A 27776-nucleotide genomic window follows, 5' to 3' on the forward strand; every position below is an offset into this window, starting at 1 on the left:
ACACTCTCAGCGCTCTCAGTCGACGGTTGGATCGCTGATCGATTGGACACATTCCGGTTGAGCTCCCCACGATTCCAGTTGGTGACGGCGCGGCGTTGTGTTATGTTGAAGTACTGAGTACAATTAATAGCTACAACGAGAGATTGTTGTCTTGCGATTGTGAAGTTTAGTGAATAAAAAATCATACAATTGGTGAGAACTTTTGGTACAGATAACAAACAAGAAACCAGTGTAATTCCGTGAGAAACACAAAAATCATGGCTTGTAAAATTGTGCATACGTTTCAAAATGGTACAAAAATGCCAGCTCTTGGGTTCGGCACTTGGCGGGTGAGTAAGTTATTTATAACTCCGTTTAGGGCAACCTCCAATTGTTGGGAAGTTATCTCTTATGCTGAATGAAGTGCGCCTTCTGGTCGGACACTTGAATTCGCTTTCGACTCCCAAAAATATTTTAATATGAACACTTCACCCCCTCAGGCCTCGGACGAAGAGGTGGAGAAAGCGCTGAACGAGGCCCTCGAAGCCGGTTATCGGCACATCGACACGGCTCCGGTTTATCTGAACGAGAAAACCATCGGCCGGGTTCTGCGGCAATGGCTGGACGCCGGAAAGCTGACCCGGGACGAGCTGTTCATCGTGACCAAACTGCCTCCGCCCGGTAAGCGTGGGTTTTGTTTGAAGTTCACTCAGTTCGAGCTGAGCGAGCTTTTTGCGTATAACACTCATTAATAAATAAAATATTGAATACTGAGCCTATATAGCATGCAAACATCAGCAATTTCCAACTTTGTGGAACTTTGGTGATTCCGTGCACCCATGGTGAAATTTTTTAACCATTTTATTTTTAATTTTGTTTTAAAGCTATCAAGATATATTAAAAGCAACGGAATTACTATCAGAGTCATGTAGATTTCATTAAAAGAATTACTTGTTCATCTCTCACAAGCTTCAGATTAACATGGATATTTACATCAAGTGAGAATCGTGACTGATTTATTCTGTTTCCTTTCGACTCCGGTTTATCTAAACATTTGCATCAGCAACGCGGGCCAGTTCGGTCGAAAAGTTTATCACCCGTTCGTTAGCGGACCTGCAGCTGGACTATGTGGACCTGTATCACGTCCATGTGCCGTTCACGGTACCGGAAGTCGATGGACCGTTCCTGACCGATGATGACGGCCAGCTCGTGCTGGATACGACCACCGATCATGTTGCCCTGTGGCAGGTAAGTTTTATTACCAGATTTTTTTCGTTTTCAACCTTTCTTGATTCGTTGGTGTCATTTCCAATTTATGCATCGGTCAACTTCCGGACCATTTCATATGAGAGATTTTTTCATTGATTGTATAACTTTTTGGGATGATCCTCTGGCAAGCTGCAACTTTCACTTTCTTCAATATCGACTACCTGACCGACTGATGCAAGGGTGCATCTTTCGAAAAAGGTAACTGTTTACCAAAATCACAATCGCGTGCTTTTAGTCATGATTTTTCTGTCTACTTTAGGTTCAATTTGAAGCTTTACCGAAAAATCGGCTGGTCGAATATCACCCAAATTTTGAATTCGGCGAATACTCGGTTCACCGAATAGTTGCTCTTAGTATTCGGCCCACGAGACGGAATATTTACCTGGAATTACCAACAACATTTTGAGCAACCCTAAGAGAGCATTTTTAAGAGCTTTGTTATAAGGATGTGTAATTGCCTTCCTAGTGAATGCAAATTTATTGCGGAAATCTTGCGTTTATGTACTCAAAATCCAATGCAAAGTTGATTTTCAAATGTTAGAAAACTAAGAAATTTCATATTGACAAAATCTAGAGTTATATTTAATTAAATCGTGTGAGCCACTCGACATGTTTTGAGAAAATCGACTTCAAAGTTCTGAATCACTTTTTCAATTCTCATTTTATGAATGCTGGTCTAATTTGTCTAAAAATGTGCAAGGCAATGTGAAATTGGACGCAGAACATGCTACTGTATTCGGAAATGGCATAAATTAGGCTTTGATTACCTCAAATCTTTAGTAATTCATTCGGAGTTGATTGTAGAAAAGCTTCAGACAATAATCCTGTCTATCCTGGACATTTAGGTATAGCAACAACCTGAGGCGCCACTGGCCGTTCGAGGAGGGCGAAAAATCATCCAACGCTTTCAACTGTTTTGGCTGCCTCTGTAACGATAAAAATAATACTAGCTATTCACACATTGAAAAGTGAAGCTTATTGTACTCACCTGACACAAATTTGCAGCGTCTCACTCACTATGCTAGAATCGCTAAGATTGCTAAAACCACTTCTTCAGAGAGTTTCCTGTCCTTTTCCCATAAATTTTCCACTCTTAGGCTGATGTCATGCTGAAGCAACTAGCAACGCAACGCAACGCAACGTTCCAATAAGATTGCGTTGCAACGCATTGGTATGTCATGCTGGCGCGACCTGTCACTTTGAAATTCCCTACAAATCATCACTTCTCTACATCTGATAATGCTTTGAATAGTCTCCTTTCTTTCGGGAGCCATCAAAAACTCATCAAATCACGACACCCATAGAAGAGGTTGCAAAAATCCAATGCCTATTTAGCAAATCTCTGTGCCGATAATGCGCTGAAATGTGCACTGTGCCGAAGACGGTATGTTTGAAAAACCGTAACTGGCATAAGAACTCGGCTCCCAACCAAAATGATGACCACTACATTCAAGCGAAACAAGAAAAACATTTTATGGGATTTCCTTCCTATTGGATAATTCATCCCAGAAACAAGAAAATAAAAATTTAAACCACAGCGCTGTAGTGAGAATCGAACTCACATCACCAATTGTATCGTCTTGCCAGTCCGACATTCTAACCAGTGTACTATTCGAGCTTCATGCAGGACGAGGTATATTTGTCATAGGCTTTCTGTTACCGATCAATCACAAAAAACGTACAACGGCGGCTTCCCGGCGTTTGGCCTCCTTTCAATGCATTCCTTTGTCTTAAGATGGAAACGGGAAAGGGAACGGGAGTGAAGGAACGGGAAACCCATTGAATGAGAACTGTGCTTTGCTTACTGCCTGCTATTACATACACACGCTACATATACACAGCTGCTAAAGCCGGGCAGCTTGGCCGGTGTTGTTTGCCGGTAAATTGAAGGAATGTTTTTGTTGTTGCTTTTGCTACATACACACGCACAGCTTAGCCGTGTTTGCCGGTTGATTGAATTAGAAGGAAGTTTTTGTTGTTGCTTTTGCTACATTCACACGCACAGTGCTCGGTTCGCTGGCTGCCTGGTGTTGGCCGGTATTTATTTCCATCCTTCTTCGGCTTGTGATGCGATGGGGAGGGACGCGAAAACGTTTTTATTTTGTTTCATTCAGACATACGCAATTCGGTTGCGCTGGTAGGTTAATGCCGGTGGGCGCAAATCGAATCAGTGCCGGTCGCGTTATCTTCTTGTACCAATGATGCTATGAAATTGACTACACGCCATTGGCACAGAGGCTGAATTTTGGGTGGACCCGGATTGCAAGAATGCCGAAAATTGAACAGACAAAATTCCTTGTTTTTTGCCGGAACTAAGAATTCATGAAAATTTTCTCGCCGATTAAGATATTTTTTAGTTTATTATCACAAGTTCGGACAGATCTTCGTACTATTGTGCTTAAAACCCGGAATCACTGCTTCAAATCGAGAAAAAACAATATTCCTATTAGATTTCCTACTAGTCGCGCTACAAAACACATTGGCATCAGATTGGTCGCGCTATACAAAGCAACCAGTATGACAGGTCTGCGCGATTTCCATGGAGATCGAATGAGAGCTGGTTAGTCGTGTGAACGTTGCGTTGTAGGTCGCGTTGCTAGTTGCTTCAGCATGACATCAGCCTTACCGAAGCACTTTTCGCGACGATGCATAACGTCGTATAACCACTACGCTGAACTGTGTCTTTTGCGTCGTTTTGTAGCACGGCCATGCACGGTAGAGCAAAACGACGCAAAAACCAAATTGCACTCTAAAATGAGAAAGTCATCATACGTCCTAAATTCAAATCATTTTGGTAAAGTTATTCATTGATCAAATGAAACCAAGTTTTTATCAAACATTGTTCGGATAGAAATCAAACTTTTCTTTGAATAGCGTTTACGTTGCAGATCAATACTAGAATATATTTTCGGTTAACATTAACTGACATTATAAATGGCATTTATAAATATATTGTAGGTATGAAGCTTACAATTTTAGTTTCTCCCACGCGCTATCTCTCGCAGACTACCTGACCTTAGTGGTGGGTGCCGAAATTCAAAATAGTTTTGTTAATAAAACTAGCTCTAAATGATTATTTCACACACCCGCTTATTATGTTAGCTTTGAATGATGTGAGTCTTCCTGCAAATTAAACAATGTACTACTTGCCACGTATTCTAATAATCAATTACGGAAATACCTCTTCAACTCAACTATTTTCAACTTTGACCAAACTGTAACTTCTGTCTAATTTTCTGTTTTCAGTATTTTAACCAAGCATGGAAAAAATCGGATCGAAGAACATTCAATCTGCAATCCGTGGTGAACTCATTCAATTCTAACTGCCAATCGAAGCAATCGGGAAAGGAAAAAGTTCACACACCACAATGAACACTAACGATTGCAATCCCGAATGAATGAACTTTTAATACGTTCGGGTGAACGAAACGAAGCCCGAAACATTCGCCGCGTTCAATTGGATCGTTTTTTATTTTCACCACGACGTTCTCAAATGATTGTCGAAACACAATCGCCAAATGATTGTTAGATTGCATTCGCGAATGTTTCCGTAACCGGTAAAGGATTGCGCCATCAGGTGCTTGTTTTTCGGCTAATTTTGTGCGTGTTTTAGCCCCCGCGCCCGCTGATGGTTTGTTTTCTCATGATGTTATTTTAATTTATATTCGAATAGGAACATTCAAGATATAATTAGTAAAAGTGTGGACTTTTGCACATTGCTTAGAAAACTAAACTGAGAAAGGGAGTTTGAAAATAGGAGGCAAGGACGTCGGCCTGGTGTCGATCAAAGGCGTCGATATTGTTTCAGTCGAATAAACGTAGTCTTAGCTGCTGATTTTCCGGTGCGGAATTCGCTTTTATGTCCCAATGGGATACGAACGCGAAATATACGTATTAGGCTTAGCATTTTTATTGTTATTTCAATTAACAATAAAAATTTAAAAAAAAATTTGAGCCAATACCTCACAATTTTTTATTTCCTTCCGAAAACCAATTCGAACAAAACAAAACGCCTTCAAGTAGGCAAGCACGTAATCGCCTAGATGTAGGCAGATATTTGAGTGCTATGTCGGCTTACAATATTTATGTGTGGGATTTTATAACTTTTACATATGTGACGCATATAAAAGTAATAATTTTGTATTCTGTATTCTTGCAATCTCAACATAATTAAATGATTATTTGGTAATTTTGGTTAAAAAAATGTCCCAGTAGCCAAAAGCTAAATCCCTAGGCTTCGTAAACAAGAGTGGACATTTTCAAAACCCCCTTTGTCAGTTTAGTTATCTACGCAATGTGCAAAAGTGCTGAATGTTCTTATTCGAACAGAAATTAAAATAAAATCATGAGAAAACAAACCGTCAGCGAGCGCGGGGGCTATAACACGCACAAAATTAGCCGAAAAACAAGCACCTGATGGTGCAATCCATTACCGGTTACAGAAACATTCGCGAATGCAATCATGCAATCATTTGGCGATTGTGTTTCGACAATCATTTGCGAATCAATTCACCCAACGAACGTCGTGGTGAAAATAAAAAACGATCCAGTTAACTGCGGCGAACGTTTCGGCCATCGGTTTGTTCACCCGAACGTATTTAAAAGTTCATTCATTCGGATTGCCAATCCGACCAATCAGCGGTCGTCTGTTCACGCTCGCATCGCCGATGCTATTATCGTGAACGGAGCGGTGATTGAGAATCATTAGCGTTCATGCTGGTGAACGAATTTTTCCATCCTTGATTTTAACTATCAAAAACACGTTTTTCCAATCCGCTTTAACTAGTAAACTTTTCTCTTCTTAAGCTTTCCGCTACTTCCTGTCGTGATTTTACGAATCTCAATTCAGAGATTAGCTTAAACACGTCTGTCGCTCACAAGAATAGATCAATGACTGACTTTGTTTTGTTCGTTTGCCTAGTGTTGCCAAAATAGCAAACGTTGCCAATGAAATTTATTTTATTTTATTTATCTTCAGTGTTGCCGAATACAACTATTATTTTAATATATTTTTAATTAAATTTGATTTCTTTTCTTCATATCCTTCATCTCATCCCTACACTTCCTTTAACAACTGGCCTTAGAATGACATCAATTTTCCTACCGTCTCTTTTTCTTCCGATTGACTGCTTTTCTTCCTCTCTTATGCCATTCGGCTAACATTTCATCTTTTCGACAGGGCCGTCCGTCGTGCCCAGTGGTGTTGATCATAACAAACATAGAATACAACTTTATCAATCATTTTCATTCAATAACTCAAGTTTGTTTGTATTGGTTCATACGACCTAATCAAAACAAACCCTAGAAATGTTCGAAAAACAACTACCTTTGAAAATTCATCAAAAACTCTGTGTTTCGTATTTTGAGAATCTAAAGATGCCTTAATGTTTCGAATTACGTAAACTTTCCAATCCAATTTTTCTGCTGTGAATAAACAATATTGACGGTTCATTGATTGAAAAGTACGGTTTCTACACCACTTTTCATACTTTTACTAGCAGACCCAGTGTGATTTCCTACACCTACTAAAAATTAATAATTTGTTTGAAAAAAAAAATCATTTTATATTAATTTTCGAAATCTTCACAATGAGTGCTGTAACATAAAATTAGAATTGCAATACAAAGAAGATTATATTCTCTGAAATCATTTTTTTAAGTTGTTTTTCAATCATTGTTTTAAATTTGATATTAAGAATTGGGTTTTGTTTGCCTCTCTCCACTGCAATGTGGGGAGGGTCCAGGAATTGCCATAGAAACATTTTTCGTAACAAAATAATGACAAACGTTACATATGAATCCAATTTGCCTGATAAGTTTTCGGATTATCACCCTTATTCTCGTTTACGGCGTGTCTGGCTTTCGTTCGAACGGATACTTTCGAACGAATTCGAAAAAGGTATTCTTGTTTTCGTACGAACGCGATACGTTCAATTTTGGTGTTGCCTGATGAACTTCGAAATTGTTGGGCAGCAACCTGGTTGAAAATGACAGTTTCAAATGTAAATATTGGGATAAAAATTAGTTGTTTTATGTCTTGTGGATCTAGTCGCGATCATCCGGTGAGTTTCGGAAAAAAAATGTTAGAAAGAGAACATCAGCAGTCGCCGGGGCTGATTCTGACATCGTCAGCAGCAGAAACAAACGCCTGCCGATATTAAAGCTTTCAATTGTGCCCTAGAAGCTGTGTTCCCGGTATCAAGAAGGTGTCCTATCAATACCAGACGGTAGTGGGGACGGTGCTGCTGCTCTGTTACTGCTGCTGTAAATCTCCCTCACCCGGAGTGAAAAATTAGAATCCGGCTACAAGTTTCAATAAAAAATCAAAAGTTTTTCAAAATTTTGAATAAAAATTTATTCTCAACCAATACGCAGTTAAGCCACATAAATTTTATTTTTTGAACCACAACCGTCCTAAAATTCACAAATGCATTTAGTTCGCACCATTAGGCTTGCGTTTGTTAGCCGGTGGCAAAAATAACATCAGTCAAAAAAACTTTCTTCAGCGAAAATGTTCGTAATTTTGCATTAAATCAGCCTGGATATAAAACTGATGTGTTTTCAGATTTTTTCAGTATCATATCCTCTCAATTTTTCATATTTCCTCTATTTTTTTCATTTTTGGCCTTATAAACGGATTCCGTTCGCAGCATTAGACTCGCGTTTGACGACCGATAGTAAAAATACGTTCGATCGAAAACGGGAATGCAACATTTCGTTCGAACGAGCTATGTTCGAAAGATCGAACTGCTATGATTCTGTCGAACGAAAACAAGAATGCGAAATTGCTTAACTTTCTAACGAATGTCATTCGATCGAAAACGAGAATAAGGGTGTATATCTACATACCTTCCTTTTATCCGTAAAACTTGAGAAAAACTTCTCACGTAAAGCTGGGAGAAGGATGGTTTCTTTTGCTTGAAATTTTTTTTAAACTATGCGATAAAATTTGTATAGGGGCCCCCTTCTCCACCCTCGTCTCTCCGCTATATGGAATCCCTCCTTTATAATAAAAATTAGAAACATTTCTCGTACTCGAATACTTTTTCTTTCAAATTTGGATCCATTTGCTGGGTGAGTTCACAAGTTATGCAAAAAAAATTAAGGAACTCTCCTCCCCCTCTTTTATCCCCCACAGGAATGAGAGAAGGGTTTTTAAATAATCATAGAATCAATTCTCCGACCCTTATACTCTCCCCTCAATTTATTTGATGAGCTCTTGAATTATGTAAAAGAAACGTATGGCACCTCTCTTCTCCTTTCTATCCGGTAAGGGATACCAAATCATCTTAGAAATATTTCTTGTATCGAAATACTTTACCCTAGCCTTACCATCTGCTCGATTAGCACTCGAGTTATGAAAAAAAAAATGTATCGCGGGTCCCCTTCCCCCTTCCTATAGCTCCAGTGAAAGGAGAAAGAAGCCTTAAACAATCATAAAAAACTAAGTTTGTTCGATTAGTTCTCGAGTAATGAATGAAACTGTATGGGATGCCGCCTTCCCTATTGTCATCCCCCAGTGGAAAGAAAGATGGGTCTAAAAAAATCGTTTTCTTGATTAATTCTAGAATTGTACAAAAAAATGTTCCCCTTTTCTATTTACCTCCAAACTGGAAGAAGCGAGGGATTCTCAAACCATCATTAAAATAATCTTTCTACCCACATACCCACTCAAAACCCAAAACTTGTAGCAATTATAATTATTTACGAATACACGACATTTTCAAAACTTAAGCTAGCTTACATAATTACTCACGGGCCCGTTTTTCCTACTCTAACATCAAACGCACAACAATCATATCACAGCTGCTTGGACGGCACAGAGGTATCACAGCTTCCTTTCTTCTTATCACAGTCGTATCCGATGAACTGACAACCCTGCCTGGCTGCACTACTTCGGCGGGCGTACCGCAGCTGTCCGGAACACCTCCAACGACTCCCGGCTAGATCCGGCGGGCCCACTCCATGTCCGCAGCTTACTTTCGCAAAAACGGGACTCGCAAAACCAAGATGGCGAAAATCGAGTTTCGCAAAGCGATTGCCTCAGCTCCCAAAACGACCCTGTTGACAAACAATCACTTAAGCATTTTTGGAATCTTCCATTTTTTCAGGCTCGTCATTCACCCAATAGGGGTCGCCTGTGTGTTGCGAAGGAAAACTTCCACCGTCGTTTGTGTGGTTGACGAGAAGGCGATACGCCTCTTGCTCACACTTACGAAAAATCATATTCTCTAAACCAATTCTTGTAAGAGAACTGTACCGTGCACTCACCCTATGACGGCGTACTCTGAAGTGCTACTTCGTCTCCGTTGGTTCTGATTCCGTTTCGGTGCTTCGGTAAACTGTGATCAGATGACAGTTAATTAGGCAAAGTCATCGAAAAGGAAGTGTGTTTTCCATTACCTTTGTTATTTAGTCGTAGTGCAATGGTTTCCAATGTTCTTCGGCTTGTATGTTGTTTCCGTTGAATCGCTTGCCTTCTGGGAATCAAACATATGGATTTCTTTTCTATTCTGTAGTGATTATTTGTCTCAAGTATCACCTTCCGAAAATCTGCTGCTGATGCTCCTGCTGTTCCTTCCCAATCTGGCGCTTATTTTGTATCCTTTCGTTGATGTTGTTTTGTTGGTTCTTGTTTTCGTTTTTCATCCCACGTGTGCGTTTGACATTTACACTCTAAATTCTAAACACTCATTCTTTGGTAGGTTTTTGACTCACTTACTACACGCTCAAAACAAAATAGCTAGACAAATTTAATTATAATGCTACAATACGTATGCCATAAGTGCGTGGGGACACACAAATATTTCTAATTTGTCAACCTTAAAAGTACAACAAAATCAGTGTATTAAAGCAATTTTCAAACTCCTATACATGTATCCTGCCATAGAATTATATAAAATGCCAGACCATAGTATCCTACCAATAAGCTGTTTGCGAGACTACCAAACATTACTTATAATGCACCGAATTGTAAAAACAAGAAACATCCATCACAATTTCGATAAACAACATCTTACACATAATCACAAAACCCGATTAATCGATAGATCAAACGTAGAAATATCATCAACAAGAGTAGGAGAACGAAGACTAGCCACAACAGGCCCAACCATGCACAATAGTGTGCCCATATTCAAATCCCGTGTTAAAACGTTTTTAAAAGCGAACACAGAGCGGTTAATGTAAGAAAAAATAACTTAGTTAATTTCTTTGTAAGCTATTCACTATAGAAACCTGTTAGAGGAACGAAAGTTCATTAAGGTCTCCACAGAATTTTGTCATTCAATAGAATCTTAATTCGATTTAAAAAAAAGGCGTTGTCTGGCCTACAGAAGCGTTTTTTGGCGATTCTGAGCTTGATTTGGGATCACAACTTTGAAATGACTTTTCTGGCCTTTAGAAGCGTTTATTGGCCATTCTGAGCTTTATTTGGGATCACAACTTTAAAATGCCTTTTCTGGTCTCCCTTCTCCACTTTCTGTCTTCACTCTGAAAGGAGACAGGGTTCTCAAACCATCCTTAAGTATTCTTCCTACCCCTACTTTACACTCCCATGACAAATTTGGTTCCATTTGCTTGGTTATTTTTCGAGATATTCAAACATGTTTCTTTTGATTGTGAGACCACCTCACCGCTTTCAAAAAAGTGGGAGGGTTTCAAACTATAATAGGAATCTTCCCCGACCTCCAATGTCCTCACCTGTCAATTTTCACGCATACCGGTTCAGTAGTTTCCGAGGCTATAGGGAACAGACAGACAGGTTTTTTTTATAGAGATATATGGCGATTTTAAGCGAGGAGTGTCTAAATGACACTCAAGGTCTGATTAGGGAGTTTTTTTTTTGCCGGGACTTTCAGGGTGCGTCCATGAAAAAAGTAATGATGCAATATTAAAGATTTCATGATCATTGAGGATCCCAAAAATTTTTTTTATCTTTATGGGCCTGAACAAAGAAAAAAGCCGAAAAATTTTCCATTAGTGTCATATTGACACTCAAGAGCGGTTTGGAGGTTAAGACGTCTTACGTCTTAAAGCATGGATCACTACAAATCTAGACGCAATGTTTATTATACCATAGCGCTCCTAGTTGTCGGATCTGGAATTTTTTGACAGTAGGGTAGATACTCTAGATTTCGACAGGAGCTAGTTTTCGACAAATTTTTAATTAAAGGCTTATCTTTCTATTTGATGGCTCAAGCTATCTATGTTCATATTTTTCTATTTTTGTTTTTTCAGTTTAGTATACGTTGAATATAAAAATTCTCATAAATAAGTTGTTTAATAGTAGTAAATCAATTTTTGAAAAGTAATATACTAAATCACCAGTGAAATTCAATGCTATCGACCAAATAAAAATAATTTTGAATCATGAAAAAACTCCACTTTTATTCGATTGAAAGCACCATAAAAGAAATCAATGGATGGATAAGGTTCTAAAATCAATCTTTTCGGTGATTTATTTCATATTTTTGCTTACATTTAAAGAAATTTCAACTGTTTTTTGAGCTGTCGAAAACTAGCGCTGAAAATTCACCTAATAATCTAATTTTCGACACCCATCTTCCTGGGTATGTTTATATACTGTTTCCATGGTGTAAAAAACGCCGTGAAGTAGACAAGCAATCCAATGTGCAAATATTCATATTCCTGTGCTAACAAAGGAGGTGAAAATGTTCTTGTCGAAAACTAAAACTTTTTGTGTCGAAAACTAAAATTGAATGCCGAAAACTAGATCATCGAAGGGTTTTAGAAAAAGCATAATAAAAACTTTGTTTTTAAACTTTTGAATAATAAAAAAGGTAGAGAATGAAGAAAAAAGTCTGATTCATAGAACCAATCATATTTGAGATGAAAAACTTTAATGAAATTATATATTGACATGGGTTTTCTGACAAAACAAGCAAAAACTGTCGAAATCTAGATATTTTACCCTACTTTGTTGGGAAATGTTTATTATCGATCGGCAGATTTACATACTATCGATCGGCAGGTTCATACCAAGCGTCATAGTGGAATTAAGTATCGGAAACTGCATTTGAAGGTGTTGAGAACGATTAAGGCAAACACAGGGTAGTCGGACTACGACATCGCCAAGAAATTCAACGCCGACCGGTGCACCGTCAGAAGGATTCGTCTGCGCGAAGGAATACGAACCTATCGGGCCAATAAGCAACCAAACTGGACATTGAAGCAGAATTTAGTAGCCAAAGGACGTGCCCGGAAGTTATACAACAAGATTGCAACGAAGTTCGACGGATGCTTCCTCATGAATGACGAAACGTACGTAAAGATGGGTTTTGGGCAGCTCCCAGGCCAAAATTTTTATAAAGCGACTGCAGTGGTGCACTGCACTGGTCGGGGTGATGTCCCCGGCAAGTTCGAATTCGTTTTTGCCGATAAGTTTGCAAGAAAGTGTTTGATCTGGCAAGGTATTTGCAGCTGCGGATGAAAAACCCCGGGTTTTGTGAAAAAAAAAAAGACCGTGGACTCCGAAATATACAAGGAGGAGTGCATGAAAAACGTTTTTTTTTTCGTACATTAGATCTCATAAAGGATCAGTAAAGTTTTCGCCAGATTTGGCAACCTGCCACTACAGCAAAGAGGTACTACAGTGGTATGGGGCCAACGGGTAGATTTTGTCGAAAAGGACATCAACCCGCCCAACTGCCCTCAATTTCGTCTATCGAAAAATTTTAAGCAATTGTCAAGCGGAAGATGAAGGAGAATGGTCTGACGACTCGGGATGCAACAGAGATGAAGAGATTGTGGAACAAAATGGCCGCTGAGGTCAGCGAATAGGGTGTCCAAATTATAATGAGTGGTACTCGACGGAAAGTTCGAAAATTCATCAAAATATCATCGGAATATTTCTTTTACTATTTTTTCTTTAAAATGCAATAAAAACCCTACATTTTATGTTCAAAACATTTTGATTTCGTTTACATAGCTCCGAGATAGACCCGTTTTGTAGTGATCCATGCTTTATTTCTCACTACTCACTTCTCAATTTCTTCTTCTTACATCTCACGTCCCACTTCTTACGTCTAACTTCTCGCATCTCACTTCTCATTTCTTTCGTCTCACTTCTAAGTTCTCAATTCTCATGTCTCACTTCTCATTTTTCACGTCTCATCCATGTCTCATGATTCAAGTCTCAGATATAAATTCCCATTAGGTCGACATTAAATAGCATGTCACAGGTCTCAGTTCTCAGATATCAAGTTCTCATGTCTCATGTCTCACGTTCCATATCTCAGAATTTCATGTCTCAGGTCACACGTGTCACGTCGACAGTCGTATTTTTCATGTCTCCTGTCCCAGGTTTCAAGTCTCAGGTTTATCTTTGACATATGGAAAGCAAAAAAAGTTCCCATTTTTGACAGCATCAATCCTTCTCCTTTTGCAGGCCATGGAAAAGATCGTGGAAGCCGGCCTAGCACGCAACATAGGCCTATCGAATTTCAATCAGCGGCAGATACAGCGAATTCTCGATAATTGTCAGATAAAACCGGCTAACCTGCAGGTTCGTTCTATCGGATAAAATTGGCTTTCTTTCTGCGACTTTTAACCATTACCATTTTCATCGTTTCAGATCGAGAATCACATCTATCTGCAGCAACCCGAACTGGTGAAGTTTTGCAAAACCAACGGAATAACCGTGACAGCTTATTCGCCGCTCGGTTCCAAAGGGATCGAGCACATTTTGGGGTACGTATATGTCGTAGTCCATCTTTTCGAATTACCGTATGGAGTAAATCCGATTCACGGATGGTTTTTTTTTCTAAATTATTTATGTTAATTTTAATTTTATAAAGGGTGTCCACGATGAAATTGCCACACAATGAAATTGCTCTAACTTTTTTAACCATTGGGTAGAATTTAATAAAAATAAGGGTGGATTTAGTTCATAGTACATTGTTTACATCCTGCAAGGTTTTAAGTCCTGTAATCAAAACTCGCGGAAATGGAGTCGAAAGAACAGCTCGTGCGTGATAAGATCTTGCGCATTCAACACGAGAACAAGGATCTCTCGCATCGTTCCATCGCTAAAACGTTGGGAATCGTAAATTCCTGGCAACCCCACGGGTGATCTATCAGCTTTCAAACTGTTTACAACTGCTTCAAATTGGGTCCAAATCGCATTGTTTTTGGATCAGTCCTAAGGGAAACTGCAGCTTTGTTCAAATTCCGAATGCAAATCAATTTTTTCGAAAGTTTGGCGGCTGATAGATAACCCGTGAGATTACCGGGATTTTCGCGGGATTGGATCTAGTGGATCATTTCTTTAAAAAAAAGTTGATTATAAACAGGTATAAAACCAAATTTGGGTCACTGATGAGCAGGGCCTGGAACGAATTTAGGTCTAAACTACAGCTGCCCTTACTCGTGATAAAGACTTATTGACTTGTTTTTTTTTTTTACATGGAAATAATTTCCTTTATCGACTCGTCTCACATTTTTTCCCATCTCGGTATTCCGTGTTGCAGCCGTGACGTTCCGAATTTGCTGGACAATCCGGTGGTGCGGGAGCTGGCCGGCAAGCATGACAAATCCGTGGCCCAGATCCTGCTGCGCCATCTTTTGCAGCGCGAGATTTCAACGATCCCGAAAAGCACGAACCCGGCCAGGCTGCGGGAAAACATTGCCCTGTTCGATTTCGAGCTAGACGAGGCCGAAATGGCTAAATTGGCCGCGTTGGATCAGAATATTCGCATCTGCGATTTCGGATTCTTCCCCGGGTAAGTTAACCAGCTGCTTGTGATGTTTGCCAAATATTTAATGCGAATTCACTTCTTTCCAGTATTACCAAGCATCCAGAGTTCCCTTTCTAAAAATTTAAGAGCGTGCGAGACGGATTTCTCATTACTTTCATATTGACAGAGGAAACAAATATCATTACAATATAGGTTACATTTCTTTGAATATCATAAGAATCTACATGAATGTAATGCATCGATTTATATAAACAAAATAGGTTAAAAATTTGTCATCGATAATAAATATCTAGCGAAAAAGCATTGATACTTAACTACTGTCTAGGTACTAAATAGAACTGTGAAACTAGCTTGTTTTACTCTTCCACAGATATCACATTGAATGAATTTTTAAACATCATTTTTTCACAACAAGTTTGTTACGATTTTAAGTCCCCGGTCTGTTCCTGTTCACTTTAGCTTTAGCGTAGCGGTTCCAGTTTAGCATAAATAGTTTTGTATAAGTTGCTCAAAGCCCGTCGCACTAAATCTTCTTCCCGTCGCACACACACTGAACCAAATCAGGAAATAAAATTTACTAGGTCATTCCAATAATTTTTAAAGTTAATCGCTCATATACAAAGTAATGATTTATCCTGTACAAGTTATTGGAAAATTCAATAAATTCTGCAAGTGTATTTTATCGAAGAAAAACATACTAAAAAGTATAGGAAAATCTAATGAATACCATGAGCTTAATAATCTTAATCAAATGTATTAGAAAATCCATTAATTTTCAAATGTCTATGTTTATATAGAATTTATATTTTGCTTATCTGATAAATTTACTAACAATTCGCATCGACTCGACATCGACTGATTTGTAAGATTTGGTTTGGTAAGAAAACCCGTAAAATGGCCAAAAAAGTACTGAAAACTGTACGCACCGAGGCCGAAAACATCGCTAGCGATGAAGGTAAGTGGAAAAACTGTTTTATTTAGCGATAATTTTAATTTTTTTCTACCCCCCGTACAGCTCGCAGTAGATGCGAAAAAAACTACCATCCGGCCGGACAAACGCCGGAACTGTTCCAGCGCCGAACGAGGTGAAAACTGGGCAGAAACGACCATGCATTCACATCATGAACAGCAGGAGCAATACTTGGCGAAAAAAAACATCACTCGTCCAGTTCGTCAATCATGATTGCGAAAACATAACCAATTACAACATTCCGAAGGCTGGAGGCAGAGATGAACACCACAGAAGCAGCTACCAGGAGCCAGTTTTTTTCACCGACGGCGGAAGCGCACTAAGCCGTCGCTGATCGTATCACCATCGCCACCACCAGCGGCAACAGCTGCACCACCAAATCCAAAAGCAGATATCCGCCGGAAACGTTCCTCGCATCGCATCACCCCACCTGCTGTAAGTTATTGTCATTTTTTCTTCTCCCACGGTGTAAGTGTATAGGAGATATAAATAAAATATTATAATGCTACAAGCCCAGATGTTTTATTTTTCATAACAAATCCATTTAAAAATCGAAAATAAAATTAAATACATTCATTTCATTGTCTAGAATAATCATTTTTATCAAATTTCGATTATATTACTTTCACTGGAAATTCCTATAAAATTTATCGGAACGCTAAACTATATGCGCAAAATGTTGCGCTCATCTATAAAAAGTATTGGATTTTCTAGTAGTGCAAAAATACTAAAATTCCCAATACTGTTTATAGCCCGATTTTGTTCAGTGCAGGGGAAAACGATGTAAAATGGTGATCAAAATTGTTTACGCCAAAACGGAGCGTTTTAGACCCATAGTGTCTTCGGGACAATTTACCTACATTCAAAGCACTTTAAAATGAGCTTTTGATGAAAATGATTAAATCACCTAGCAGTGAGATAGAAAAATTATTTTTTGTAATTTTCATTTAAGAGCAGTTATGTGTTCGGCAAGTTTTTAGATTGTAAAAAATGTAGCAATTTTGTTGAAGATGTCAACGTCGTAAAAGTTAACCCAACAAAGTTAGAAGGGTTCAAAATTAAAAAATATTTTTTATTCAAAATTTTCAGTTTTTTGACGATATCTTTTCAGGCCGAGCTTATTAAGGCAAAGTATGTTTGGAAGAGTTTTGAGTCACTCAAAACCAAACAGTTTTGTGGAACACACTTAATAAAAATATTCAGACTGGAACGAGTTAGATTGGAAAAACTAAGAAAAAATAGCTGTTTTCGTACACCTGTATTTTTCTAGTTCGGATGAGTTCGGTTCATTTTTTGGTTGCATCAGAATCAGGTTGGTTTAGCCGTTATAAAAACATGGAGTTTACAACGTTAAATTGTTTATTTTTTAGCTTTTTAAATGATACAAGTTAACAATTTTCAAGGATTTTAGAGGACAAATTTCAAGTTTGTTTAATCTGACAATTAGCAACCGTTTTTACTTTTATTGAAACTTCAGCCATACATTCTCTCGCTCGCGTGTGACGTTTTAAGCCTCCATTGACGAACCTTACAACCTGTCTTTTCGCTTAGAATACAATGTATTAGACGATTTTGTTTTTCGGTTATTTAATTTCAAATGCAAAATAAATTGTCCTCTAGACTCCTTAAAAATAGCTAACTTTAATCTTTTATAAAGCTAAAAAATAAACAATTTAACGTTGTAAACTCCATGTTTTTATAACGACGAAACCAGCCTAATTCTGATGCAACCAAAAAATAAACCGAACTCATCCGAACTAGAAAGATACAGGTGTACGAAAACAGCTGTTTTTTCTTAGTTTTTTCAATCTAACTCGTTCCAGTCTGAATATTTTTATTAAGTGTGTTCCACAAAACTGTTTGGTTTTGAGTGACTCAAAACTCTTCCAAACATACTTTGCCTGAATAAGCTCGGCCTGAAAAGATATCGTCGAAAAACTGAAAATTTTGAATAAAAATATTTTTTAATTTTGAACCCTTCTAACTTTTTTGGGTTAGCTTTTACGACGTTGACATCTTCAACAAAGTTGCTACATTTTTTACAATCTAAAAACTTGCCGAACACATAACTGCTCTAAAATGAAAATTACAAAAAATAATTTTTCTATCTCACTGCTAGGTGATTAAATCATTTTCATCAAAAGCTCATTTTAAAGTGCTTTGAATGTAGGTAAATTGTCCCGAAGACACTATGGGTCTAAAACGCTCCGTTTTGGCATAAACAATTTTGATCACCTTTTTACATCGTTTTCCCCTGTGTGCGTCGTATGCTATACGGATGTTAAGTTTTATCTTCCACCTTATTATCTCGGTTTACTTATGGATGCACAAATGTAGTTTATGCAATTTTAGTTTCTTTTCATAATTTGATTATTCGTTCTAATAGGGGTACAAAATTAGCTGTTGATTGACAATTCCATTTTATGTTGTTTTTTTTAAAGCAAGTAACACTAATAATCTACACGATTTCATTTTAATATTTGTTTTGTTGTAATACTATCGGTTTAAGCTTTTGTCCAACTAGGTTTTTTTTTAAATGTAACTTTTAACAACTGCGTTGCAAATATAGGAAACATTACGCTCGAATGGTCTTTAATTCAAAGAAATTGAACAAAAAGTTCTATTTTTTTTTTAAACAGTAAATTGAATCAGCTGTGATATGTTTCTAATGGTTTTGAATCATGAACAGAGTAGAGCGGTAGGATTTAAAAAAATATTGCGATTTGAGAATTTCAGGTTCATAGAGAGCAAGTATTTCAATTCAACTTTCGAGATACATTGAAACTGAACATTTTAAATGACAACCAACAAAGTGAAGTTGCATATATAGAAATGTTTGACATTCGCGACTTTATATCAACGTTGCAGTTGGCGGACAGTTATTGAAAAACTTATCCGGTACAACTGTGTTCGATGTTTACTCTTGGGCTCGAACTCACGGACATCGGCTCAGGAAGCAACCAACTTGCCAACTGAGCTATATCACAAGCACCATCTTTTTGTTGAGAATGATTCTAAGAAAAACAATTGGCATCTCTGAAAATTTGCCAAATAAAAGAGGAGACTTCCTTTTATCCAACGCACTATTTATGCGAGGAAGAATGACCTTAAAGGAAAAAAAACGCACTATCTATGGGGAAAAACAATCGGGGGGTCTAGAACATTTTTTTAAGATTTTCAAACATAGCTTAGCTGTATTCAGGTTTCTTCAACAATAAATAACAACTTCAATCATTTTGATGATAAATACTTTCAACCATAATTTTTGGTGAAAAATTTGGGAAAACATTTATGATTTGAAAAATGCTAGAATTAGCTGTACAAATAACTGGCAACACTGTAAAAAAATACTAAAACACTTTTATGAAGGTGTACTCTCTATGATCATTTCAATTGTAGGCAGAATGTAAATTAGAGTTGAGGAAAGAAAGTTACAATTGATTCATTCAACATTATTTTGTTTCTTCTTCGAAATTAATTTGTTTGGGAGAAGCGGGCTATATGCGCCTATTAAGCAGAATACTGTTTTTTAAAATAATGCATCGAATATGTGTACAAAAACTATATACACATGAGCAGGCATCTGTTTTCTATACATTGGAGTAATTTTTATGTTGAAATCTCCTTCAATTTTCGAGAACACGTTTTTATTATAACTGTTGTCTAAAATTCCGAACTTCCCCAATAAACATTTTGGCTGCTTAAAAACGCCAATTTGCTGAACAAAAGCTGAGCTGAAGTGTAGTTGCTGCTTCAGCTTACAGGTTCAAGCAGCAATTACACTTCAAACTGCAACCATGTTTCAGCGTTTATTGAAGTCTCAGTTCAGCCAATGGGAGGAGTTGAAAAGTTGCTTCTTTAACACTATTTCAGCCTTTGTTCAACCATTCGCTACCATTGAAATTTGACAGACTGTGAACTGTGGTAAAACTGGCCTGATTTTGCGGCATACGACCAACAAGCCAAAGGTTTAGAGTTCGGGGCAGTTGAAACGAAAAATAAAAACAACACAGAGGGGGAAAAGTGGGTACCAAACATCAGACAGACATTGGTCATTATTTTTGGTTTTTTTTGGGGGTGAATCGTCAATTGGCGTTAAATGACGTTTGCTGAATAACTTCTCCAGATCAAGATGATTAAAGGCTGAAGACACGTGCAATAGTGAATTTTGAGGCCTTCTTTCAGCCAGATTGCTGATTAACAGTTGAACTATGATATTTTTTCAGCATTTATTCAGCAAGAAAGTGTTTGCTTTGTTGTGTTTATCAAATCTGTTTTAAGATCTTCAATTATCTCTTAAGTAAAGTTGCCAGATTTATCCGGGTTTGCCCGGATATTTAATGCAAAATTTGACAAAAGTCCGGATCGGCCCGGTTGTCCGGATTTATTCATTTTATTCATTTTATTTGCCAAAACACACAAAAAAAGTGTTGTAAAAATTGTTATTTATGCGTCTAAAACGAAATTTTTTGAGCCAGTTTTATAAAAATAACCATGAGAAGTTTTTTGAAAGCCTAAAGTACAATTTAAAATCTGCTGAAGAAAAAAAAATTTCGTTTTTTTTTTTAATTTAATTTGTGTTGAGTAGTTCCTGGGTTTTGATCAAATTTGCCCGGATATTGCCCGGATTTTTGGTCGACATTTTTAAATCATGCCAGGTTTTTAGATAAAATAAAAGCCCGGATTTTCCGGCCCGGGTACGTGCTGAAAAAAATCTAGCAACCTTACTCTTAAGTTGTCGATTAGAGTTTAGATGCGAAGTTCTAATGATGAAAATAATATAATTATTCCATTTAACCTGTAATTTTAGGATAAAAGCATTTTACAAACATGATGGGGGCATACAAAAACACTCTCTTATTCCACTTCCTAATCGTAATGAAACCTTAATTAAAACGTAAATTTGTTTTATTTTTTAATTTCATTTGAATAAGCAACAAAATCCACCAAAGTTTATGTTTTAAGCGTCTTTACGTATAATTTTTTAAAGTCAAAATATTACATCAGAAGGTATTAAAACCTTGAAGGAATTTTTAAATTTTTTTGAGTTGGTAAATTCATAAAAAAATTTCTTGCCTTATGTTCGAAGCACATCCCCCTCAAAATGTATTGATAAGTTATTTCGTCAAACGGCCGTAGGCGCATTTAACCCTCCTAGGCGCATTTAAGAACACTTTCCCCTACGTTGGACATATTTGGGTATGGTTATTCTAAAGAAAAAAAAGAGGGTGTGAATGTTCAAACATTCAGTATTTTATTTTTTAATTCCTCAAAAATGATTTACCAACCAGTAGAACTTAGTCACATTTCTGGAAATGAATGTTGAAATTGTCATTTCTCCCCCCAACTCAAAATTGCATTTTGTCATCAATCAGCCATTTCCCAACTTGTCAAACGAACAGCATTAAGCATGTTCAATGACCGCGCAATATCTAAATGTGTTTGACGACAAAACCAAATGCAAGTTAAACGATATGTGCCACAATAACGTTTTTTTTTTTCAGGTAGACATGAGTTTCTATAGATTCATCGAATTTTAAACTGATAATAAATTTGAAATTTCTACTGAAAACGAATATTCAATTTGAACCAAAAAAAGGTTTCAATTTTGAAAAATCATTGAACAAATCTAATCTTCACAATTCAAAATAAAAATCAACTGTGATGTTATGATTTTTCAAAACAAAAAATATCAAAAAAGCGGTCCAGCTTCTGTCTCAGGAAATACCTGATAGAATAATCATAGAAAATACACTTTCAGAGCAGTCAGTGTTTTTTTTTTAATTTTTCTACAGGGCTGCCAATTATTTTCATAGCTAATTATAGGAACTTTTTGTTGATTATTTCAAAATTTTCTTTGAAATTTATACCTTTTTGTCAGAATTTTCTGTTAAAAATCTTTTTCATGAAAATGTTTGGAGTTAACATTTATTTAAGGAAATCTTAACACATTGCGGATGAAATACGAGATATCTCGTTTTTTGCTTGCCATGAATATATTAGAAACAGGAGCATAGCTGAAATATTACACGCAGAGAAAACTTGGATTTTGATACAAAACAAATCTGACTTTGATTAAAAACATTCAGTTTTTTTATTCAAACTCCTGTTTTCTTTGAATAAATGAATTATCGCTCTGATTCAAATGAATAATTTTTGAAAGAAAGAATTAATTTTTTGAACTGAATAATTTTCGACTGTGATTTTAAACAAATTCTTTGATTCAAAAGAATTTTTTTCAATTGCACATTTCTTCTGAAACAAAGTAAATGTTCTTTCTTCATTAGTTTAAAACTTCAAACTTAGAAGATATTTTTTATTGAGCAAGAACCGAATTTCGAATAAAGTTTGGCCGGTTGTGTTGAAAATCAAAACTAGTGAATCAGAGATAGCTATTTAGGAGGATTCAGGATGAAGAATGGTAAGTGTGTGTTAATTCGTTAATCAAAAAGTGAATATTTGAGATTTTATATAAACTCTTGCATTGTTACAAGACCACGGCTGATTCCACCCTAAATCCAGCGGTCTGATTCTCTTCGGCCCGATCTTCAGCGGTAATCACTAGTTGGATGACAACTAAAGCTAGCAACCGAAGCTGCTTCCGGAAGTCTATTGAGCGGCCCAAGAAGAATGCCCTCAGGTTAAAAATTAGAACCGGATGATTCATTTTTACTGAACCAGTGTTTGTGTTAATTTTGTGAATAAAAATGAATTTAAGATGTTAAGTCTTTCTTTCTATTATTCAAAATTCCTAATAGGAACTTCGGGACAACAGAAAATATTTCTTCCAATTGGAATAAAAGAAAAATGGTTCAATGAACCAATCCTTTTAAATCGAAAAATAAATTACATTGCAACAAACGAAAACAACTTTGCATCAAATGAAACTGTTTTTTTGTTTCAAAGCATTAAGATTTTGATTCAAAGATTTTTCAAAAGAAAAATTCTTTGAAACAAAGGAAAATGCCTTTGAATCAAAGGAATGTTTATTTATCCCAAAATCAAAGGAAAAAATCCTTTGTTTTTGCGGCACTTTCCTTTGAAATAAAAAATCTTCTCGCTGCGTGTATTAATTTAATCATGAAACTATGTTCTACAAAATGAAACATAACACTTTCGGTAACTTAAAAATACTAAATTTGAAGATTTTGATCCAGTTTTCGGCTTCAATTTCTTCGCGGTTCTTAATGTTTTAATACATTTAAGCTTAAAAATGGAAAATTTGAAGACTTTAGGATCAATTGTTACAGAAAATTTAAAAAAAAATCCTAGTGTCGTAAATATTAAAAACAAAAAGTTGTTTTAGACAACCCGATCGATTTTTTTTCGTAAATAGTACGTTGGATCTTCAAAAATGTGCAAAATTTTAGAAATTCCGATTTTTTTTCTTTATTTTTGTCCTTAAAAACGCCATGAACTATTTGTATTGTATTATTGTATTTCAAAGCACAAGAAAGATTTAACTTTTCCAAATTTAAATGCTGTTACTTTGAACAATTTTCAGTATTAAATTTTACTTGAAAATGATAGCGCTCATTTGACGGTTTTTTAATTTGTTTTGATTCCACCCAGCTGAGTCTTTTTCTCTTATTTTAGGTGTTTTAGCTTTGTTTTTAATCCTTCGATGGAATTGTAATAATGCAGTTTTCCGTTACGATTGAGTTATTATTCCCATAATTATCAATCCCAACCAAAAATAATTGAAAAATGTATCGATTGAATTCGTCAGGTTTCGAAAATTTTGAAAACAAAATCATCATTTCGATATACAAATACTTGAAGCATGGCTGAGCCTCTCAATGCACCTACATTAGGGGTGCAGTCAAATGAGTTATGTCGAATTTCGAAAACGGACCATATACATTTTGTAGATTTGTGCAAAAACACCTGTGCAAATTTTCAGCTCCAGCGGATTTGAATTAGGGGGGCCTTAAGTTGACCGGCTATCTCCAAAAATCGTCTTTCTTTCGAAAAAACACCAGATCTCGACGTTTCATGCATTTAATTTGGGCATCAAAATCCAAATTTTCAAATTCCTTTGATACCCCCCTAGATGATTTTTGAGAGTCAAAAACCAAAACTTTGAGCGCTTTGAATGGTGCAAATAAGATTCGGCCTCTGGTGCCACAAAAATAAAAATATCTAAATGAAAGGTTTGTTATTTTAATATTTGGTAACAATTGCAGCGTTTACAATTTTATCGACTTACGGCGTTTCGTTCTGGCTCGCTTTCGTGCACAATCTGTGTCTATCACGATCCCATTTATCTCCGTCCGCTTCGTAGTGATGCGCAAGCGCTGAAGAGTCACTCATTTGAACCAATTCTTCAAAAAGAACAAACGAACCGTGGCTCTTAAAAAAAGAACCGCGGTTCGAAAATAAGCCGTGCCACGCCGCTCTCGCAACACTGGTTAAAAAACTTTACCGCTGCCCAAAGTAGAAGACCTGATTCAAATAAGCAGCTTTTGGTTTCTCTCCCATCACTAAACAAGCTAAATAAACCAAAAGAGCCATGGTGGTTAAAAAAAAAAGCCACGCACGGCTCGAAAAGAAACCACGGTTCGGAAAAGAGACACGTTTCGAAAAAGAACCGAACAGAGAATGGAGTTCTTGACATTTAGTTTATTAACCAGAGTTGAGCGGAGAGTAGCGGCTCTTTCCTACCGTGGCTCTTTTTCGAACCGTGGTTCGTTTTCGAGCCGTGTCGTGTTGTGTTGTGGCTCGTTTTTGAAAAACCTACCTAGCTCTATTGGTTCGAGAGAACGAACGAACGGCTTTCTGGTGTTCTTCGCTCTTCAGTTTATGTTGAGCTACGACCCAGTAAGCGCGTCCTCTCAGAAATCGACAGAGCATGCAAAAAATTGAGAGTTGAGTCACCGAACTTAGAATAAAACGGTTAACTTCGGCGACACTCCAAGAACGCAAATATTTTCATTCGGTTTGTCCTGCCGAGATACCTAGAGGCAACAAATACGAATGCGTACATGCGAAATCAGTTTGAATCGTACACTCGTACGGTGTGGTCGCCTTTTGTCCTTTCAATCGTAGCTGTCGACTTCTCAGGCAGGCGAACACGCGTCTCGGAGGGAAACATACAAACACGATTCGGATTGTGTTCGTGTGTTTCTCTGGAGGGCGTGTCTTAGCTTAATTCTTGGCACTCACCCAAGGAACGCGTATGGTGTGTTCCTCTCTAACGATGTGATGATGCAAAATCGCAAGAGAGATCGTTACGATCCCTCTGGCGATTTGAGTTACCTCTCTGCCGATTCAAATTTACCGGGGAGGCACGGTTCAATTTTGAGCCGCTCAAATGAACCGGCTCATTGTTTCAAGCGAACGGTAGTGAGCCGCTCATTGAAATGAGCTGTTCTGCCCATCTCTACGGCGCTTCGCAAATCCTTCTGCTGTTGCCCTCGAAGACTGCCATTGAGCTCACAGAAAATCTGCTCACCGAATCCTTCGTATTGGATTCATCTTTGCTACTGTTGTTGGCGCGAGAGCATTTCCAATGCCACAGTTGATCTCAATGTTCGTACGGACGATAGACCACAGCTCGTACTGCACTGCAACCATTGAGCGACTAACGCCACAGTTGATTCTGCTACTGTTGATGGAGTTGTGGCCAACGCCACAGTTGACTCCTTGTTGCTTGTGATGGTGGTCAGGTGGTCCGATTTGCCGACTGCAATGGACCAATGCCTTAACCGTTTTGAACAGAACCGTCGACGTGCTGCTTTTGCAGCCGACGATGTTGGAATGGGCCACGATAGCCGCTTCTGTTGGAGAAGACGTTGCAGCAAATGCGGACTGCCAGATGCCACAGTCGATTCCTCCGTCGTGAAATCATCGCATTTTGTACAAATGTGGCGCGCTTTATACTTTGCGACCGACTTTTACATTTTGGTTTAATTTTTATGCACGCTCGAGATCTTCGAAGAACGTGATGGGGTGTTCAAGAACAAATTGTAGCCTAAAATGGCTCGATCATATCAAATTGGGATTTTCGATATACAAATTAAAGTCAAATCTAACATGAGGCACAGGTCAGTTTTTTGGGCCAATCTACAAAATGTATACGGTAGGTTTTAGAAATTCAACATGACCTAATCGGCTGCCACCCTAACCTACATATATTACTGCTCTAAATTGTGTTTGATTTGAAACGAACATAAAGCTTAGTTCTTTTAGAAATGGGACAGTTACGAATGCCTGTATCTCAAAAACTATTCGTTTGAACGAAATAGTTTCTATGAAGAAAATGAAGGTAATGTTATGATCTTTCATGAAAAAATTTGAAAAAAAATATTTACTGTTTTTTGTTAAGGAAATTTCTACTTTATTTTTGGTATCTCCCATTGGCCGGCGCACACTTTTCTCAGTCATGGTATTGATCAGTTTCTTCAACTTATACTTCGTAAAATCTATATTTTAGGTGGCTTCACCTTCCTTCTTCAATTTCTGATACTTTTCGGTCCAATACTTCTCTTTTAAAAGAAACTGGAAGCATTTCAGTGAATATACAGTTGTTTCGAAATGAACAAATTTGATTATTTTTGATCACATTTTTTAACGTTTTTTTTTTGTACCGGTTTAACAGCTTAAGAGCTTTGGAACTATCAAAAAATGGTTGTTTGAGGTTGGTTTCAATGAGTCATCACTAGGCAACACTTTCAGCTTATCGGAGAAAATTGTTTTGGACATTTCAGCGATCTACCCTTAGTTTTTCGTTTATTGAAAATTAAAAAGGCTGGTATGAGACTTGACTTCCTTGATGACCCTTAACCGTTGTTGCCGATCATGTGCTTCACTCCAATACTTGATTTGAACTTTGTGGACATTATTGACAGTGTTTGCATACTTATCCACCACAAAAACTCAGTAATTCTTTGAATAATCAACGGTTTTGTCAGCTATCAATTTGATAATGACGAATTTTAAAGGAAACTGTGCAAAATTATTTTTTTCTTTTTCTCTTGCATCGTACATATCTCAAAAACGAGTAAATTTTAAATTTTGAAAAAAATAGGTCGAATAGTACTTTTTACAGGCAACAAAATGCTGTCAAAATTTTTAATATCCAATAACTAGTTAACGAGCTATTAGCAAATGAAAGTGTCCCATTTCTAAAAGAACTAAGCTTTATTAAGGCATTGTTTTTTTAATCGATAAAAATGTTAATCTTCCAATACCCAATGTTTTTTTTTTTTGCTAAAATCTCACGGAAATCTAGTTTTATGATTACAAACTTGATCGTTGAGGTGAATTTTCCCGTCTAAAGGCGGGATTTCATAGCGTTAAGATGTGAAGGAAAAAGTTGATTAAAAAAATTAATTGAATTCTTTAACTGTAGATTAGTCCTCACATAAACCCACTTTACATTCTATTCTTTAATTTTTAGAATATGATAAAATAAAAAGAATTCCTACTTGCTTCTTGAAGGTTAGTTTTGTTTTCCAGAATCGAAACGAGTTTCAAATGTCCAACTAGTAAATAAAATCTAACCAGACTTAACAACAATAAAGCTTTCTATTCCTTCGCTGCCATTCGGTATTAAGATTGAGTAAACTTGTTTTTCCTTTGGGTTAAAAAAACGTTATAGTATTATTCAACAACTAAAATCGTTGGTCCAACATAAATGATTCGGTCACAATAGTTCACATTACCTTCCCTTCCCCTACGGATATCGCATCGTCGTCGTCCCGGCCAGCGTGGTCGATGTCGTCGTCATCACTGGTGGCGAGCTCAACCTCAGGGACGAACTGGCGTTGTCCACCATCTCTGGGAAGGTACCGAAGCGATAGTTGGTCCTGGGGTTTGGTTTTGATTATTTTGTTTTTA

At 37.1% G+C, this 27776-nt stretch overlaps 2 protein-coding genes across 6 annotated transcripts in view; one reads left to right on the plus strand and one right to left on the minus strand.

Moving 5' to 3' along the window:
* On the plus strand, positions 1-15311 carry LOC129742188 (1,5-anhydro-D-fructose reductase). The gene is made up of 7 exons (XM_055734052.1): positions 1-329; positions 480-660; positions 1043-1227; positions 13657-13773; positions 13843-13958; positions 14738-14989; positions 15052-15311. The coding sequence occupies exons 1-7, from the start codon at positions 258-260 to the stop codon at positions 15080-15082; spliced, it is 954 nt and encodes a 317-aa protein (XP_055590027.1). The 5' UTR covers positions 1-257; the 3' UTR covers positions 15083-15311.
* LOC129742162 (transmembrane protein 245) overlaps positions 15147-27776 on the minus strand; it is a 17858-nt gene continuing 5228 nt past the window's right edge. For 3 of the 5 annotated variants that reach the window (XM_055734035.1, XM_055734024.1, XM_055734016.1), the window contains one exon: positions 15147-27745. In XM_055734035.1, coding sequence (XP_055590010.1) covers positions 27613-27745 — 133 coding nt within the window. In that variant the 3' untranslated portion in view covers positions 15147-27612. The remainder of the gene's footprint in view (positions 27746-27776) is intronic. The other 2 variants (XM_055734043.1, XR_008736519.1) reach the window with 2 other exon arrangements.

This window comes from Uranotaenia lowii, chromosome 1, assembly GCF_029784155.1.
Source record: "Uranotaenia lowii strain MFRU-FL chromosome 1, ASM2978415v1, whole genome shotgun sequence".
Classification (NCBI taxonomy): domain Eukaryota; kingdom Metazoa; phylum Arthropoda; class Insecta; order Diptera; family Culicidae; genus Uranotaenia; species Uranotaenia lowii.

Bases quoted from the DNA above. Each gene is read 5' to 3' on its own strand.
- LOC129742188 (XM_055734052.1), top strand. From the start codon at position 258: ATGGCTTGTAAAATTGTGCATACGTTTCAAAATGGTACAAAAATGCCA. The intron at 1,228-13,656 runs GTAAGTTTTATT...CTCCTTTTGCAG, and splicing joins ATCATGTTGCCCTGTGGCAG to GCCATGGAAAAGATCGTGGA. The intron at 14,990-15,051 runs GTAAGTTAACCA...ACTTCTTTCCAG, and splicing joins GATTTCGGATTCTTCCCCGG to TATTACCAAGCATCCAGAGT.